The sequence below is a fragment of the Nipponia nippon genome, unplaced genomic scaffold, assembly GCF_047370975.1.
Source record: "Nipponia nippon isolate SJK-2023a ecotype South Korea unplaced genomic scaffold, ASM4737097v1 scaffold_2, whole genome shotgun sequence".
In the NCBI taxonomy this organism is placed as follows: Eukaryota; Metazoa; Chordata; class Aves; order Pelecaniformes; family Threskiornithidae; genus Nipponia; species Nipponia nippon.
In genome coordinates, this window is record NW_028262336.1 from 2,075,334 (window position 1) to 2,093,501 (window position 18,168).

General features: G+C 43.9%; 1 protein-coding gene across 5 annotated transcripts in view; it reads left to right on the forward strand.

The window, feature by feature from the left end:
• The window catches only part of WARS2 (tryptophanyl tRNA synthetase 2, mitochondrial), a 43,929-nt gene extending 34,445 nt beyond the window's left edge, over nt 1–9,484 (forward strand). For all 5 annotated transcript variants that reach the window (XM_087757551.1, XM_087757555.1, XM_087757553.1 and 2 more), the window contains 4 exons: nt 2,128–2,208; nt 3,946–4,031; nt 6,682–6,800; nt 8,878–9,484. In XM_087757551.1, the coding sequence (XP_087613677.1) occupies nt 2,128–2,208; nt 3,946–4,031; nt 6,682–6,800; nt 8,878–9,326 (735 nt within the window). In that variant the 3' untranslated portion in view covers nt 9,327–9,484. The remainder of the gene's footprint in view (nt 1–2,127; nt 2,209–3,945; nt 4,032–6,681; nt 6,801–8,877) is intronic.
• Nucleotides 9,485–18,168: the final 8,684 nt, after the last annotated feature.

Below are 18,168 nucleotides of genomic sequence, written 5' to 3' on the forward strand. Positions count from 1 at the left end.
CAGCACTCTAGCCTTACTTAGGAAAGAACTGTGTGTGTTTGAGGATTAGAAGTGAGTATAATTTGCTAGGACCCCAGAACTGCGGACTCAACTCAACAAACGCTGTTTAGACCACTCGGTGTTTTGGTAACTGATGTAATGTCAGCGCCACTGATGCAGTCTGGGCTGTGGAAGCAGTCTCTGACAGAGCTGGATCAATGACTGCATAGCTTTTAAAGGGAGTCCTTGTCAACACAAGTGCAACAGAGCACCATCTCCTCTCTGTCCGTGACTAGAAGAAAGGAATGAGAAACCACTTTGAACCAGATGGTGATTCCTTCTAAATGAAATGGGGCTCTTGAGCTTAGCATTTTCTATAAAGTTCAGTTCACTCTTCGTGTCTCGCAGAAGGTACGTTTGGTGCATCTTGCTGCACTTCGCCTTGTGCGCAGAAGATTGCGGGTCAAGTAAGCATGAGGAAATTAAAAGAAAAAAAAAAATCCTGTGGGAAAGGCGGAAAGAGACTCAACCTGGGATATTTCATATCTAACCGCTGAGCTGTTGTCTTGAGGTCGGATACCTCTATACAACGTTGGCAACCAAATAGTCTAATGACTGTTAGCTAGGAAATTACTACTTTTAAAATGTGACAACAAAGGAATTGCCATTAACAATGCTAGTAATTCTTACTTGTTAACAAACACTTTTTACTGCCTTCCATCTGGGTGGTTATATCATGTTGCAAGCATGAAGCTTTGAACCTCTTTGAGATGGTCAGCATGCTCTTAAACATTCAAACCTGCCAGGATTGAAAAGAGTGAATCAGACATGTAAGCAAAGAAGAAGAACATAGATCACCTTTTTCTTTTGATGATTATCGTATATATAGCTAACTAACAACAGACAAAATGACAGGGGAGAAATTAAAGAACAGCGTATGCATCAGCAATGCTTGCCACTTTTACTAATCCTAAAATGAATATTTGAAATGCAAAAGCTGAAGAGTGTGTATAAAGAAGCTAAACATGGATTCACCCGGCAGAGGTGGTTGCACGGCACATTTCTTGTCTCTGCCTGTACAAAGTCATCTTCTTAGCAGGAGGGGGGCAATCACTCTGATGTCCTTCTGAAACTATTAAAATTCCACTATCACCGCAGTCTCCCCAGAATGTTAAACGAAGAGTTTGTTGTATGAGCTTAAATGGGATCTTCTTTCCTCTCCCATCTTTTCAAACCACCCTTGTAGCAAAGGGTATGTGGAGGCCTGATCCTTCTCTTCCACCTGCAGATCAGTATTAGTTTTGATAGGATTGCAGAACTGAGGGACAAATTAAGCCACAATTCAGGCTGTACTGCAGTTTGACTTCAGCTATTATCCCTGTTTTGCAGGCAGGTCAGGGTCATTGAGACCTGTCGGTGCCCCCAAAGCCCTGAGGAGCCTCACCTGGACCCTCCACCCGTGCCCCTTCTGCCCAGTGCCCCAGGAGCTCCCCTGAAGCTCAGGCCCCCAGTCTTCACCGGAGCTTCCTCACAGCGTACCTGCAGCCCGCCTCTTCTTGTTCCCCGGCCGTTAGCTCAGGCTCCGGCGAAGGGCCTGCCAGACGTGCCGCAAGGCAGCTCAGGCAAGGACTAGGGGCAGTCTGGCCTGAGCTTAAATGGGGCTCCTGGGGCCATGGGTGGAGGGCCCAGGTGGGGCTGGTGAGGATGGTTCAGGGAAATGAGTGCATTCAGGGCCCTGATGCAGAAGAAATGAAGCTTGGGTAACTTAGTGGCACTGGAAATGAGAAAGGCAAAGAGGTTTCGTAACTATTTGGGTGTTATCTCAAAGCGTGGGGAGGCTGTGGCACAGCGGCCAGCAGTTGGTTAGTTTACACGTGTGTTCAACTCTGCTATCACTCAAGCGTTTTCTCTCTTTTTTTAGAACATGAGTGGATAGGATCAAGAATCTTGCTGTGCTGCTTGAGTGTAGTGCATTCAATCCCTGCGGTGCCCAAAACTTTCCATTAGCTTGTGGCTTGACCTTCCTGAAAAAATAATAGACAAAAACAAATGGTTTTCTGATCTCTGATACTGTTTATCTGTATGGATTTGAGAAAATAGGCATATAAATGCCGAAGATTAAAATAGGTTCTGACTTTGTACTTCCAGGTTCCTGAGCACACAGAACTTGCTTGGATTCTTGGGTGCTTGACTAACGTGCCACGTCTGCTGCGCTTGCCCCAGTGGAAGGTATGGACGGTTTCATAAGTTGAAAGGAAATGTATGGGAATTCAATAGAACTGCTGTCCTTGAAATACTTGTTATCTATGAAGTACCAACTGTACCTTGGTTATTCTTGCTTTAGGTTTAAGTAATTCCCTAGTCCTTTGGTGGAAGGAGGAAAACGTGTCTTTCCAGGTCTGTTGCTTTCAGCGAGTGTTTTTCTGCTGGAAGCTACAGGATAATATTTTTGGGAGAAACTTGCAGAAGCTGTATTAAGTAGGAGGGTTGTTTAGTGTTGTTAAACTGATTTTGCTAGAATGCTTGGAGTTATTTCAATGCTTATTTAATAATGCGCAACAACTATAAGATATTGCAGTGGAAACCTTGAGCCTTGCTGATTAAGGAGTTCCATAAACAGCTTTTCTTTTTCCACCCTGAAGAGTGGCTGTTCTGTAGATTTTATGGAAGAGGGTGCAAAAGAAACATATGTTGAAAGAGGAGTATAGAAATTATAAATATTAAAAATGTGCTGAGTGATAAAGTTAGTGCACCTTAAATGTTTGCTTTTACAAGTTTCAAGTGTTCATCTTCTTAATTCTTGGTACTGCATCAGCTGAATTCTTGCCTTTAATTTCCTTGTATTGTATTTTGGCATTCAATAAGCAGAAAAAACGAAAGGCAGGAGAGAGAAGTATCAGAAAAGGGAAAAAAAAATCTTAAGAGCAGTTTGGCTTGCAGAGTTCAGAGCAGTCTTAAATACCTCCAGATGTTTTCTTTTTTCCTGTTTTTCTTCTTAATTAAATAAAAACAGTAAAACTTAAATACAGCAAGCAGTGTTAATGCATGGCATAGATTAAAGCCAACTTCTTCAAACCTGAGGTTCTAAAGTTAAGCTCTTAAATGCAACCTTGACTGGATTGACTTTCCAGATCTACAGATAGGTGTTACAGGTGCTAGGCTTTGCAAATTAGGTCCCCTGAACCCCAGGCACCTAGAGATGTAGACAGAAGACAAGATCTGTGTGAGATGGTGAGAAAAATCTAAAGCTACTTGAATAGTCTTAATGAAATAATTAAGATTTTAAGGATTTTAGTGTATTTAACTATTGTTAAAAGCAAAAAGTAGATATGCCATTGCTAGAACAGAATGAGTATCTGTAGCCTGACTGTCTTGGTGTAAATGATCCGTATCCTAGAGCGGTGAAGGATTTCAGGCCAGCGGGTGGATTGTTGGGAGCAGCGTGAACTAATGGAGAGAGCAGGGGACTCTGCCTCTGTAGTTCTGGGTTCTCCTCCTGGCTGTCACCGACTCTCCCGGTGACTGTGTGTGATCACTAGGTCTTGATCTCTTTTCTGTGAAACACGGGTATTAATGCCTTTTTCTATCTTATTGTAAAGCGTTTCAAAAATTTACTGCTGAAAATGCTATTTAAAAACGTAGGGGTTATCAATAATGAGTGTAATAACCCAGCCCGATTGTTTTGTCTTTATAATCGTTTTCATTAGTAAGGTTACAAACAGAAAGAAAACACAAGCCTATGTCTTCTCCTCACTACAATATCAGAACAGTGTAGGGAAATTCATAAATATAGGACATAAAATGGGATGTGTGTATTCACAAGGAGTGGATTTTACATGGCACGCTTTTCTCTAGAGTTACACAGTAAGTTACTCGAATTAGTCGGAATTCTAATTAATTAAAATCACGGACTTTGGTACCATTAGCCAAAAGGGTGATTTCTCTCTGTTTTTCTTTTGCTAACAGATGAAGCGTACCAGCCAGAATAATGAAGGAACCGTTGGTTTGTTGACTTACCCTGTGCTTCAAGCAGCAGATATTTTGCTGTACAAGTAAGAGGCAGAACGTGAGCCCATGGGCAATGTCTGTTCAGCTGCATTAGAATGAATGTTCGTCAGGTCAACATGCTACCTTATTACGTGGGGGAGCTGGGTGTGATTAGATCAGAAGATTGGAAATGGATGACAGCTTTTTTACCTTTCAAGCGGCTGGTTGAAATCTAGCCTGGCTTGAAAGCAACTGACAGGGCTGGAAAGAGAAAAAGCTGGTCACTTCAGAACAATTCTTAGGGAATTATAACACCTTGATGTTTAATTATACATATTACATATTCACACACATACATATACATATATTTTTTTAAGGAATTATGCTTTATTTTATGCAGTGTACTGCAGAGACACTTAAGCTGGCTGTATGTAGCGTACCCAGAGTAGTGTGAGGTCTGTGTAGGACTGTTGATACTGATGAAGTGAGTAATTTACTGCACCTTGTGGTACCGGGGCTAGTTTGGTTTTCTGTGGTGTACTACATGCTGCCATGGAAATACACCCTAATGAGGGACCGGTGACTCCACATGCCCACGTTTGTAGCCTAGCTGATAGAACTTGTAGCGCGTTGTTGTGACTGGTTGTATTTCGTAATATGTTTTAAACTGTCGCAATAAGTAAATGCCAGAGACAATGCACTGTGTATTAATTTATTTTTGTTCTGAGCATAGGTACTTTGTGGAATTGTTCTGAAGTTGTGAATATTTGTTGGGACAGAGAAGTAATACAGAACTAAGAGGGCAGGGACTTCAGGAGGACAGAGTAACCAAGATCAGCAAGTTGTTAACCCAGAAGAATCTATCTAGAGAAATTAAATCCTAAAGTGACCATTAGTAAGGGAAAACAGTAATGTTAGAAGACCAGTAGATGATATTTCTAATTCACTTGAATTTTACCTGAAAATAATGGGAAGCACAAATCAGAATGAATTTGAACATTAAAATAATCTTGTAAGCAGTGAGTCCCATTTGATTGTCAAGTAGTGTTTAAGGGTGAAATTAGACAACTTTATCAGAAATCGCCTTGTTTTGGTTGAGCTCAACCGTGTGTCTCTCTTCCATTTCTACTAAGATCACGTGATTCATCATTCCTTAGCGAAGCCTGCGGTTTGTTTGCTACCATGTGTATTAACAGCAGGCCGTCCAGACAGAGCACAAAACAAGGAAGTGAAGGAGAAACAATATCTCTTTGAAGAAATTTGACATAATGTCTTTAATAAGAAATGTTTTAATGTAAAACATAATATAGGGAACAAGAATCAGGGAGAAATGGAAGCACAGAAAGGGAACAGCAGTTGTGAAGAAGAATTAAGAGCTGGAGGAGGGGGCGAAACAGTACTAATTCAGATGAACCAAGGATCAAAGAGACAGGAAAATGGATAGAAGGTAAATATATGACAGAACGGAATAAAAATAGCACCAGGACAGAAATATTAAAAAAAGCAGCAAGGACAAAGGCAAAGAATCATGCAGAGGCATTTATAAAGACAATATGTTTTCTGTTTAGTGGCAAACCTTGTGAATATGGAACCATTTTGACATATGGAAACATTTCTTTTGACCTACTTAAAGTATATTGATTATGGTAACTGATTTTCTTTCTGCTAGTTGTAGGCCACTGTGATTTCCTATTGGCTACTGTAACTGTTTTTAGGTTGCCTTACTGACTGTTAGGTGGGGAATAAAGGTGGACAAATTGATTCCTGGATGCCAGCCCAGTAATTCAGAATCGGAAGGAAGGAGTACCATGTTGAACTGAAATTTTCTGGGAACTTAAAAGATGCATAGTGAACTTTCTTAGACTGGAACATATCCAGGATTCAGAGCGGAATACCCCACAAGCCTTAGGAAAAAAAAAAATCTGCTGGGGGAGGGGAGAGTAACCAGAAGCTGGCAAAGCTTCAAGTCTGCCTCATCTAAAAGAACCATACATTTTTAGTGAGTATAATTAAATGTGGGAAAGAATCACCAGGGGAAGTAATGGATTCTTCACCTCCTCATGTCCTCTGATGCAGATTGTGTTTTCCTCCAGAACTGCCTTCAAGCTATTGAGTTCAATACAGAAGATCAAATGATCCTTTGATCCTACCAGTTCTAATCTATGAATGATAACACTTGTGGCAGCAGAGGCACTGGCCCACGTGATATTTATATAATGGTGACCCATGAGGAAGAACCACTCTCCTCTTTCCTTCCCTTGATGAATCCACAGGACTAACTTCTCAACAACAGTTATGTTTTCCTGAGACTTGACAAGGCAAGGTGCTTGCGCTTTATGCCTTGCAGATCTTACTTTGTTCGCACACTGCAACACGTGCTCTTTGATCTCTAAAGAGACAGCAGGAGATACTACAAAAACCTTTCTTTGAGCTGAGTTTAATGATTTGCTCTTATTGGTATCCTTACTGTGTATGTTTTTCGTGAAGGGCTGTTTTTGCCCTTGGAGATGTGCTTCAGTTCGGCACAAAAAGCAGACTCTTCCCGGGCTGCGGTCACTTTGGGATCTCGTTCCCACAGCACCTCTGGCTGGCTGGGGCTGAGCGTTTGGCTCAGTCTGGCCCTCAGTCGTGGCAGAAGCTGTGACGGTCTTGAGTAACATTTCGGCAGAACCAGAGAGGTTTGCTGAGTTTCCTGTATCTGTCTTTTATTAAAAGGTCGACACATGTTCCCGTTGGAGAAGATCAAGTCCTGCACCTGGAACTGGCCCAAGATATAGCACAACAGTTCAACAAGAAATACGGAGAATTCTTTCCTGTGCCCAAAGCCATTTTAAGTGAGCTGGTCTTGGTTTGGTTTTTTTTCTTCCCCTTAACTGCACTTCAAGGTTGAAGATGGATTTAAATATTGTGGAAATGGTTTCGGGGACCAAGAAAAGGGAGCAAACTGATGCTAAGGGAGTGGAAAATTAAAAACTGACAACAAGAGACTAGAGGCTGTGAAATTGAACTCCCAAGATAGACATAGGGCTTTACAAATCCCCGGTAGAGGAATGTATGCGACGTCTGGTATTCTAGTCCAGGGGGCCAGATGCTCTCTGCTGCTGCCAGTCAGCCCTGCTCTTCAAGTCTGGAGCTTTTAGGAGCAGGGTCTCTGCTCCATGCTGCTAGCTCAGGAGACGTGTAAGGAAGAAGACAAGACACCTCTAGCAAGCAGAATTCTTCAGTGTCTGACTGGTAGATGTTTACATGAAGCATGCTAAACAGCTTATAGGTTTATTGCTACAATGCTCAAAAATCTGTTAAGTGTGTTTAATATATAATTGTGTATTTCAGTAAGGGTCTCTTACAGAGTTTAGACGTTCTGGTTTTGGTCTTAGACTCAGGGAGACTTATGAGGAAAATCTTCTCAGCCATTTTTGAGCTATAAGGTCATAGGCCGGGGGGTGAGGAGGAGTCAGATGGCGCAAATGGCATGTTTGTTAAGAAACGTGAAGAATTGGGCAAGGAAGAAGCATTGCATCTTTGTTGTAAGTAATGTAGAGGAATGCACAGCAGAGACCTTCGCCCCTAAAAGGGCAAGGAGCTCTCACCTTAGAAAAGACAGGCAGTAATAAACCTTTCTCAATTTTCAAGCCTCAGTGACAAAAATGGTGTTAGACCCAGAGCGGAGCTCAGAGAATACTAGGTATTGCAAGCTCTGTAGTTTCTAATGAACAATTAAATACTAAGCACTGTAATGAGGAGCTGAGCATAGCCTATGATGCAGGCGAGACTGTTTCCCAGCAAATAAAGAGCTCAATTTGAAAAAAAAAAAAAAGAAAAAGAATATTTAAACTTTCCTCATGAAAAGCATACCTTCATAAGTGCACAAGTATATGCAAACCAATGAAATATCTTAGACGAATGGAGGAGTTGGGGACCTACTCAGGCTCACGAGCTGTAGGCAGTTAGATTACCTGGACTCCTTCAAACGTACAGAAAAGAGAGAGACCCTTCCGAAAGGTGGTTCAGAACAGAGCACTTTCGGGGGCAGTCTGAATTGTGCCCTGGAAGAACACTTATCCTTTCACTGAGTACCTGGGCCGTCTGTGAGGAGTAGGCGGGTAATTTAGTTGGCTGTATTAGGTGTCTAAATACCATTGGTGTGAGTACTTTCTAGATCAGTGGTACTTTGTGTACTCCATGTTTCTTAGTGAAAGACTGAAATTGGTTGGGTTTATGCTGTTAAAGAAAGTACTTTGCAATACTCCCCTAATGCTACTATTCTGTTCCGTGTACATGCCTATATCTTCGTAGTTTGTACAATACCCACAGCTCTCTTACCTGAACAGTGCTTTCCCTCTAATGGAGCTGGTTAGCATTCAGTTAGGGGACTTCTAAGAGCTGTCTTTATTGATCTTTAGGGGAATTACCAAGAGATTGTGGGTGGAAGATTTTCCTAAAGTAAGGAGATTAACTGTTCTGGGATTCTTTTTTGCCAGTGGATTTAACCTGTTTCCCCACTGTTACAGAACCTCTCAGTAATGTGCAGTCCATGCTCTCTAGGTCACTTGTCCCCAGTGCCAGCAATACAAGGGAGGAGGGAGTTTTCAGGGAAGATCAGCGTGTAGCCACAGCAAATATTAGAAAGTGTCCCAGCAGAAGTTTGTGCTTAGTGAGGAGGGGACAAACGGAGCAGGTTTCCATTTAGGTTATGGGAGGAGAAAAGTGGCTTAGAAAGACAGGGAGGCCATAAGGACGAAATAGGAACGTACGCAATTGCGCTCACAACTCACTTTTAGGCAAGGATCAACAGAGAACTTCGTCATGCTGCTACAAAGTGTTCTTAGCAATTGTCATAAGAAAACTGTCATAAGAAACTGTTGTCTGTGTGTGTTCATAATTATCCCCCCCCCCCTTTTTTTTTTTAAGGTACAACAAAGAAAATAAAATCCCTCAGAGATCCAACAGCGAAGATGTCCAAGTCAGACCCGCAGAAGTTAGCTACCGTTAACATAGCGGACAGCCCTGATGAAATAGTGCTGAAATTCCGCAAAGCTGTGACTGACTTTACCTCTGAGGTGACCTACGACCCGGCCAGTCGCCCTGGTGTCTCCAATCTGGTGTCCATTCATGCTGCAGTGACGGGGCTTAGCATCAAAGAAGTGCTACACCAAGCTGCTGGTCTCGACACTGCTCACTACAAAATGGTGGTAGCGGAGTCAGTTATTCAAAAATTTGCACCTATCAGGAATGAAATCAAGAAACTCCAGGAAGACACATCCCATCTGGTAAAGGTTTTGGAGGATGGAGCAGAGAAAGCCAAAGAACTGGCTGCCCCCATCTATCAAGAAATAAGACGACTGGTGGGATTTCAGTAGCAACTGCTGAGTTGCAAGGACTTCTGTTTCCTGGGACAGACATTTTGTTATTTGTATCTTCTTAATTATTTTGGTTTGAAACAAAAACTTTTCTTCCTGGAAAATCCAAGTAGGACATTGAAGGTCTTTGTAATAAAAAATGTGCATGAAGCCAGATATTTCCAGTGGGACCAGCATTGAGCTTGTCTGGATAGTCAAAGAGGGAGGGCAGAAGCAATCACAGCTCACGAAGAAATCCCACAAAAGCAGAATATAAGGTTGCCCAAATGGGGTTTGGGTTTTTTCCATTGACCACTGCAGGAAGCTGAGGTATAGGCGAGGTGATCGGAATCTAGCATTTGAGAATTTGTAATCTTCTCAAGAACATCCTTAGCTGTGCATGTGAGCTTGTTACAGATGGACAGCTCATCCCATTGGTGGTTGTTCAGCTTCAGTATGATGGTTGAATGTGTTCTTGGATAACCAGAATAAAAGCTCAGGCTTACAAATCAAACTGCTCAGGGTGATGAAGAGAGAACTTACTGCCTTCCCCTATCGCGTCTTCAAACTCGGTGTAATGTTGTGTCTGCACCTAGTTTGTGTGAAGTGAGTCAGTGCGTCTTATGGATAGAATCATAGAATCGTTTAGGTTGGAAAAGACCCTTAAGATCATCAAGTCCAACCGTTAACCCAGCACTGCCAAACCCACCACTAACCCATGTCCCTAAGCACCGCATCTGCCTGGCTTTTAAATACCTCCAGGGATGGGGCCTCAATATGGATAGCCATACTCTAAAACTCACTGTGACTACTGTGCCTCTTTGATAGTCACTCCAGAGAATCCAGAGAGTGGACCTGAATTTCACTTCTGCCACCTGTCCCATCCTGCTGGTCGGGTCTCAGGTGCTTCAATGAGAAACGACATGCGCTTCAGCTGCTGTTTGGTGTAGCAGGGAGCTCCAGGATTTTCAGTTCAGCATCAGGTCTAGGATTCCTTTAGAAAAGGTGCAGGGGAGAAGATGAAATCCTGTGTGAAAGAAATCTTAGGTTGAGAAATCAGAAAACTTTCTGTAAAATTTACAAAATTACTTGTTTAGAAAATTATGCTGAGGTCAGAGACAGAATGGGATTAAATAAATCTTTATGAAATCTCAGTACTGAGCCTCAAGAAAACTCAGTGATGGGAGAATGGTGTTAGCCTCTGCTGATCTTAGGCCTCACGAGACCGACAGACTGGGACCATGGACCATGGCATTTGTCGGGGAATGTGTGGCAAAGGGGAGTTGCCAAAAGGAGACACCATCTTCTGAAGTACGTGCTAAAAGGTAACGAAAGGCCTACAGGTCCTGTGCCAGCATAGTTAGGGGTATCATTGCACTTACTGGTGCTGCGTTTGAAATTGCTATACTGTAATGTAAACGGAGTCCATCCTGTACTCCGGCAGCTCATAACCGTGCCTGTGGCATTTGGCATGAGGGACCGCAGTCTTACATGACTGAGTTAGTAAAACTGGGGGGGGTCTACGTAGTGCAGTTGTTTGTTTGGTTTTTAAAAAAACTATTTAGTTTTAAATATAGTTAATTATCATAGTGAGGTGATTCAGAAGGAATTATTTAATTTTGCAAAACAAGAAGTTGTGGACTGAGCGTCTGCAGATCTGTACTGAGACCTGTGTTCGTTTGTTAGGGATCTGAAGAAGAGAACTGCCATGCAAGAGCTTGATGATGAGAGAGTTTCTAAAGTTAGTCAAGACTAGAGGAGCAGAGTGGATGGAGACAGAATGATGGGAAACCAGACTCGGTGTAGACAAGTCCAAGGTAATGCCCTCTGGAAAGAAGTGTATTCAAAAATAGTCCCTGGTTTCAAATTAGCTGTAGCAGATTAGGAAAGGGCGCAGTTATAACTGTAGTTTTACAAAACTTTCGTCAGTGTTTAACAGCTGCATTAGTCTGCGTGGGAACTAGGAGGGAAAATTAAGGCACACAGTTACCGTTGCTTGCTGACTTGGCATAAAGTGTTTGCCGTGACGCTTCTTAACGTGGGTTGATATCTGCAAAGGTCCTGCAACAGGTTCTTTGAGAGAAGCTAGCACAGTGCTCGTGGGGCCACTGAAAATGGTTCACAGTAAGGTGTCTAGTTTCTACCTGTTCCTCTTTTTCACTAGTAAAGATAGGAGCACGTATTCAAAACACAAATGATAGTTTCAAGGTGTCTTTGCGCTTCCGATACTCGAATCGCCTAACATATAGGGTTGGCGTTCAGCACGCCTCCTTTGCAGTGAAAAAGAAATAGGAGTATTCATATGTCTTCAATACAATTTATTTTTAAAAAAAGGGGGGGGAGGAGATGACATCAACAGGCAGTTCAGGCTCATTACCCAAGCTGTTATGAGCAGTCTTTCCAAAACTGTTAAGAAAATCGCATGGGTGAAGCAGGAAGAAAAGCTTCGAAAAAGCCCTTTCTTTGGGTAGGGGTTTAATATGTTACATATTTAGCAGTGTTTCGATCAAATTTACTGTTTTATCTCTTTTTAATTCAAGAATAGATTGGAGTTCTCCCCTTCCCTTTTCCCTGTCAGTCAAACAAATCTGACTTTCCTGACCCGTTTCCTTCAAGTAAGGAAATATGTCTGTTTTTTCTTCTTCAGGAGAGATAAACTTGTGTAAAATGGGTATGTTCACCTACTGATTGTTGACTTAGCCTTTTTATTTTAGTAGCTCCTGTGGAGGAATTCTCAAAATAAAAGCTGTGTCTGCCCAGCGAAACAATCCCAATTCCACTACCAACCACGGTCATTAGAGTCCCCTGAGAGGAGACGACTGTAATGTGGATGTTTGCAGGTATCTGCTGCCTATTTCAGTTTTCTTAGGGCATGGCTTTTCTGGGAAGTTAACCGTCTTGGCATCCGGGTTAAGAGTCTAGTTGGACCTCGCCTGGCTGCCTCTTTGCATTCCTTGAGCCGTTTACTTGGCATCTGGGAAGAGTTTGGCAGGAAGAAGCTGAGCTTGAAGCAACATGCGCTCGCTGCGATGAGTAAAAGTTGTTTGATACCAAGCTACTCGGATCTCTCTGCTCTTCTGCTACCTTCCTGTTTCCTCTTCAGGCCGTTTTTGTAAGCGCCCGTTCTAGATGGCGTTCGGTGGCCGTGTTTGCTTTAGCAAAGTAGTGCAGATAAGGTAGAGCAGCTTTTTAGAAAACAGTTAGAGATGGCTTGATGCCCTGTGGTTCAGAAGGATTTTTTTCACGCTAACTCTAGTCCGGTGTGCCGGGGATTTACTGTTTGTTTACATCTGGAGAGCAGTAGGTGCACTCCTGAAATGCATCTTCGTCTTTGGTTTCATCCAGTTCGTGTTCGCCGAGACTTCTCCGTGACGCCTGCTGAAGTGCAGTGAGTGGGGGCAGAGGGGAGCTTCTGCAGAAGCACCCTCCTGATCCCAGCCGCAGTGCTAGTGTAGACGTGCCCTGTGGTGCTGTGGGAGTCGTTGCAAAGTGTTCTTCCAGGAGCGGGTGGGAAGGAGATCAAATCACATCTCTCCTAGTTGAAGAAGGAAGAGTTGAAAGGCGGAGAGGTATCCTTACCGCTTGCTGTGTTGCTCTTTGTTTCGTCTTCCTTTTCTTCAGCGATCATCTTCCTCGAATATGCGCAGTAATTTGTGTTTTAGTCTTGAAGTCTCCTCCTTTCCCATTCCTGGATGTTTAGTGCATGGCAAGTACGTATGTAGTGGTTGGGGTCTGCAGTATCGGGCCTAGCATCTCCAGGTAACTGAAGAGATTCACTTACCTTCAGAGATGAACTCCACAGTGAATAACTTACTAAGATCTAACTAAAACATTTATACACTTGAGACGTTTATCTTTGTGGCCAGTGGTTCCTAGGAAGTCGTCTTATCACTTATCAGAAGACGCTGATAGTGAGTCTCAGTTCTGTGCTCCCATTTTGGAGCACACAATTTACTGGGGATTTTAGATTCAGGAACAACATTTTCTTCAGCAGAGACTCCAGATGATGATTGGCCTCATAAATTACCTCTGGCACTGCTCCGGCATCTGCATACATCCCCGCCTCAAATAACTGCAGTGTATGTATATTGTACATTATACTGGAATTTGTTTGTGACTCTTAAAGATGTGGTTGAAGTACACTTAGTTTTCAGACTCCATGATCTGGGTTCTCAGATTCTCCAGGAGGCCTTGTGCCTGGTTCTGATTCAGCGTGTGTTTATCTACAAACAATCCAAGCAAAACTGCTTAGCAGGATTATGGTTGCCTCCATTCAAGGTTAGGGGGTTCATAGGAGCAAGCTGAAAGTTTAAGGAAGGACAGCGAAAAGGGATCCCTGGGGGCTGACCTGCAGGTAAATGGTTGGGGACTCCATCGGAGCAAGCGTTTTCTTATCCTTGGTTAGGGCCACCAGGATCCTGACGAGACTACAGCAGTAAATGCTGCTGCTGAAAGCCTTTATGTCAGCTTATGTAGGCGCTCTGTATCTGATCTGTGGAGGATTGTACTGGAACACGAAACTTGAACTTTTCTGGTCTCTGCAGTTTGCTAGGTGATTGTGTCAGCCGAAATCTGTTTGGAAACCATTAGCCAAAGCCAAATCTAATCCGCAGATCCCCAAAGCCTTTGGATGTTTTCCCAAAATGGGGATGTCCCAAAACGGCTTGGTTTTGATAAGCTACAGTACCAGTGTCGGTAGTCGCTGCGGGATCAGTAAGAGCCAGAGGTCCGTTCTGAAGGATTCGTTCGGATTTGTCATTACTGCTCTGATGCACGTTCTGCTTATCCGTACGGCTCAAGGGCCGTGACAGAGCTCAGAGAGGGTCTGCGTGTGGCTCTGGCAATAGCAACAACATGGACCCAGGTGGGTTTGAGTCCTGAACCTAATGAGCACGCTCTTTCAGTGGTCCGGCTTGGTTAGATTTATGCTGAGAACAACAGATGGACCTTCCACCTGTACTGATACTCTGCGTTTGAGTTCCTGGATGCTGCCTACTTGTTTGTTTATGACTGGTTGCTTCACAGAGAGAAATAGTCTAGCATGCTAGCTGGGGGAGTCTAGTGAAACAGGTTTTCTGTTCAGGAAAGGTGTTACCTGTTCTTGCCAGGAGAACAAAAACCCTTTAAATTTCCTTTAAATGGCTTGATCTGTTCCTTCTTTCTGGGTAAACTTGGCAATAACAGCTACAAGAAGAATGTCACTTTACTGTGTAGTCAAAAGTCTTGGAAGGACCCAGGCATCTCCTCCCATCATTTCAGAAGTCCCTTACGTCGTGGGACTTTACTGGTTGCATGAGCCAGTTTCAGGGAAAATGCTGCAGCAGAACTGTGATCTTCTGTGGCATTCCTTGGTCTAATTAAAGCTTTTGTGTTTTGGTTTGGTGTTTTGAACTCACTGGGTTGTGAGAGAGAAGACTTTTGTTAAACTTTGAATTTCCAAACAAGCTTTCTATCGCACAGTCCTTTGGTGACCAGACGACAGCTGAAGTAATGGAAAATTCTGTTTCTTGTCCCAAAAGATTCTGTGCTGATGCCCACTGTCTTTTCTGTCGGTTTTGTTGGTTGTGCTAATGGTCGTATTGTGGAAGGTTTGACAGAAAAGTATTTGTTTTGTTTTGTGCCAGTGAAAAATCATTCTACCTGCAACAGTCCCGCATTGTTATGCAAATGGAAGATTCATGGATCGTTTTGCTTTTAGGCAGTGGCTCTGGTTTCACAATTATTTTCTCTAAAAGCAAATGCCAGCCTCCTGCGCTGAGGGCTGAGCACATGTGCCCCGTCACAATACACAGTTTAACATCTGGGAAGATATTTTGCTACTGTGGTAAATTGCTGTCACAGAACACCATGACCGAAGATGAGATTATCCACTACGAGTGGTCTCCTCGTGCTGCCTGTGGACGTGAAACTCAGCACTGAGCTTAATGTCTGCTGTGCTGTCGTGCTCTCGGCACTTCGATACGGCTGTGGGACAGGAACAGCGAATCTGTGCCGCACCAGGAGGCTCGGTCAGTTCCAGATGTGCTGTATTTGGTGTATCTGCAAGACAAAATGTCAGGACAAGAGTTCCAGCACCGAAATCCTCAAAAGTCATTAAATGTTTGGTAGTACCAGCACGCTTGTAAAAGCCTGGGTAAGATAGCATGGTTGTAGCCTCGTTCGTACAGCTGACACGAGAAGTCGCCCAGCTGTATGTGATGGTGGAGTAACATGAGCCATCTGCTTCTTCGATACAGTCCGTGCAAAGACAGTGGAAGTCGAATCTGAAGGGTTAATGGATTAACCCTTACAGGTGGGAAGCAGCAGCTTATGGCAGAGCAAGGTGGTACCAGATCTCTCTTGCTGTCCTAGACCGTCCTGAAACAAGATGCTTGCAGTTCAGGTGGGGACTTCAGGTCGTACAAAGCACAGGCAAGGTCCTGCGTGGGCAGCGCCACTTGTCCCGCGTGCTGTTGTATCTACGACCCTCCGGTCAGTCTGATTTCTGAGGCGTGTCTTCCTTGGTGGTGTGGCTTTGTTGTCATCCATCAACGTGAAATAATAGTCATGTGCTGATAAAATCAATGAAACTTCTGTTAGAAACATCGAATGTATGTTCTCTGCGGTCTTTGGTGAAAACTTCTTTCCTGATGCCTCAGGGTTTATAGAAACATATTGTTCAGCTAAATACAGATGAGAGTTATCAAAACAAGGCTACTGGCTGGCATTACCCAGAGTTTCTGGTGCAGGTGGTCTCTGACTTCATTCACCCTGTTTACCTTCATGTTTCTTTCCCTAAACCACATCCCTCTCTGTAAAATCTTGTAAAGTAAAATCTTATATGTGGAATGTTGCGAGCCGGACTTTTTATTGTGACTGGAAACAGTCGTTCAAATGTATTTCAAGACTCTCTTCGTGGTGTTTGCTGAATGAAGAACAAAGATCTCCATAAGTGCCTCTTGAGTACTGAAGCCAAGAAAGACCTTGCTGAGTGGGTTGGGGCTTTCTCTGCCCACCCGTGTTCCTTCACGGCCTGTCCGGCAGATGTTCCTACAGCGAGAACGGGAAAAAGAGCGATTTTCTGTCTTGGCTTGTGGGCCAAATGCAATCTGTGAGTGGCAGTGTGGCATCCATTCTTTTTAGGCAGCCCTCATCAGCTTTCTGTTGCTGACGTAAGTGCTTGCAACTTCCCAAAATTGAAGTTGTATGGATATTCGGGGGGGGAAAGGCTGGGTATTTACCTTACAGTAGCTGTAGTTCTTTGAGGCTTGTTGTCCACATGTGCTGTGTGTCCTGCCTTCCGTCTGTTCTGATCAGAAAGTTGCTCCTGAGATTCTTGGTCTTAAATAGAGGTTACACTTTTTTCTGGCAACAGGAGGCAAGGTGTGCAGAGCCAACGCTGGGCTTCAGTGGCCGTGTCGCTTAAAAGAATCCAGTCAGACATTCCCGGGGCGTATGTGGAATCCATGTGGACAAGGCATCTCAAAGGACCAGGGTTTAACGATAGTTTTGATGCACAGAAAGCTCCTCCCCGTTGCATCAGGAACACTTCTCCAGAAGCACCGAAGTTCATGCCTAGTTGCAGGCTGGATGTGCTGGACGTGAACGACTGAACGCCCTTCTTTCTCGGAGCCGGTGCGTTCACCAGGCGTGCATGTTGACGCACGAGGCAGAAGGGCCTCGGTGGACCTTGGGAAAACGTTGGCTGGGAGAGGATTGCTGCTGCTGTTGAGACAACTGATCCAAGCTGTTGACACTCCTGGCTGGTGTTCAGCACCGTGAACCCCCCTCGAAGGAAGCCGTGAAGCGGATGAATTTACTGTGTGGGCTGCGTGAAGGCCATAGGTTGCGTAGCGTTGGTGCGACCTGTTGGGAAAGTATCATTTTGGCGTTCAATAGCCATGGCAGAAACAGCTCGGGGATGTGCTGGGATTCTCACGACCTGGGATTCAGGTGTGGTACTGCCTTCTGTGTGGGAGCAGGCTGTTCTGGCTCTGCTGAAGATGAAATGTGCTTTGGGGGGGGGGTGTGTGGTATTTTTAATGGGCTTGATTCTTACAGAGAAAGAGTGTTGTTAAAATAGTGTTCAGTTACAACATAGCTGTGCGGAGTAACAGCAAAACTGAGGTGGTGAGCATCGCCGCTGTTTTAATCCATTTTGCTTACCAGCATCGCATGCCGGCAGGCTGCCTTGGAGCAGAAACTCCACTTTTTCCCGTCTTTAAGCCAGCAAAGTCCTGACTCGAAGGGCTTCGCTCTGCTCTCTGCCTGCCTTTGAGAAGACGGATTAGCTGAAGCGTAAGTGTCGTCTTTGTGGTTTGTGAGGAGGTTTCAGCAGATGATGAGTGGGTTGTCAAGGGATATCTCTGGGTGGCCTGAGGAGATTTAATGGATGCCGGCAGGTTGCGGGGTGGGGGATAGCTCTCGTTAGTTTAAAAAGGAGTGTATCTTCAGCTGAGGATCAGCAGCTGAGAAATAACATAAATAGAGATTTGATTTCCTACCAACTTCATAGAGTGTTGTTCTGCAGCTTCACAGAAAACAGCAAAATGTGCATCAGCAAGGCCATTTTGGCCCGTTGTTTTTAATCTGATTTGGGTCTTTGTTGTCTGCCTTGCGGTTTTCTGCTCCTTTAATATTATTTCTGCAGGAAGAGTTTTGCTCTTTGGTTAAGCAAAGAAAATCGAAGAATCTGTTTTACCTTCTATTTCTTTGATACCCTTGAGCAGGTTGCTTAACTGTGCTTTGCCTCAGTTTCCTTCGCTGTAAAATGCGGCACAGGAGACTTCATTACGCAGGTATTGGGGGGCTGAACTAATATTTGCTAAGTGTTTTGAGCCTCCCAGTTGAAGATGCCCTCACTTGGCGCTGAGTTACGGTACTT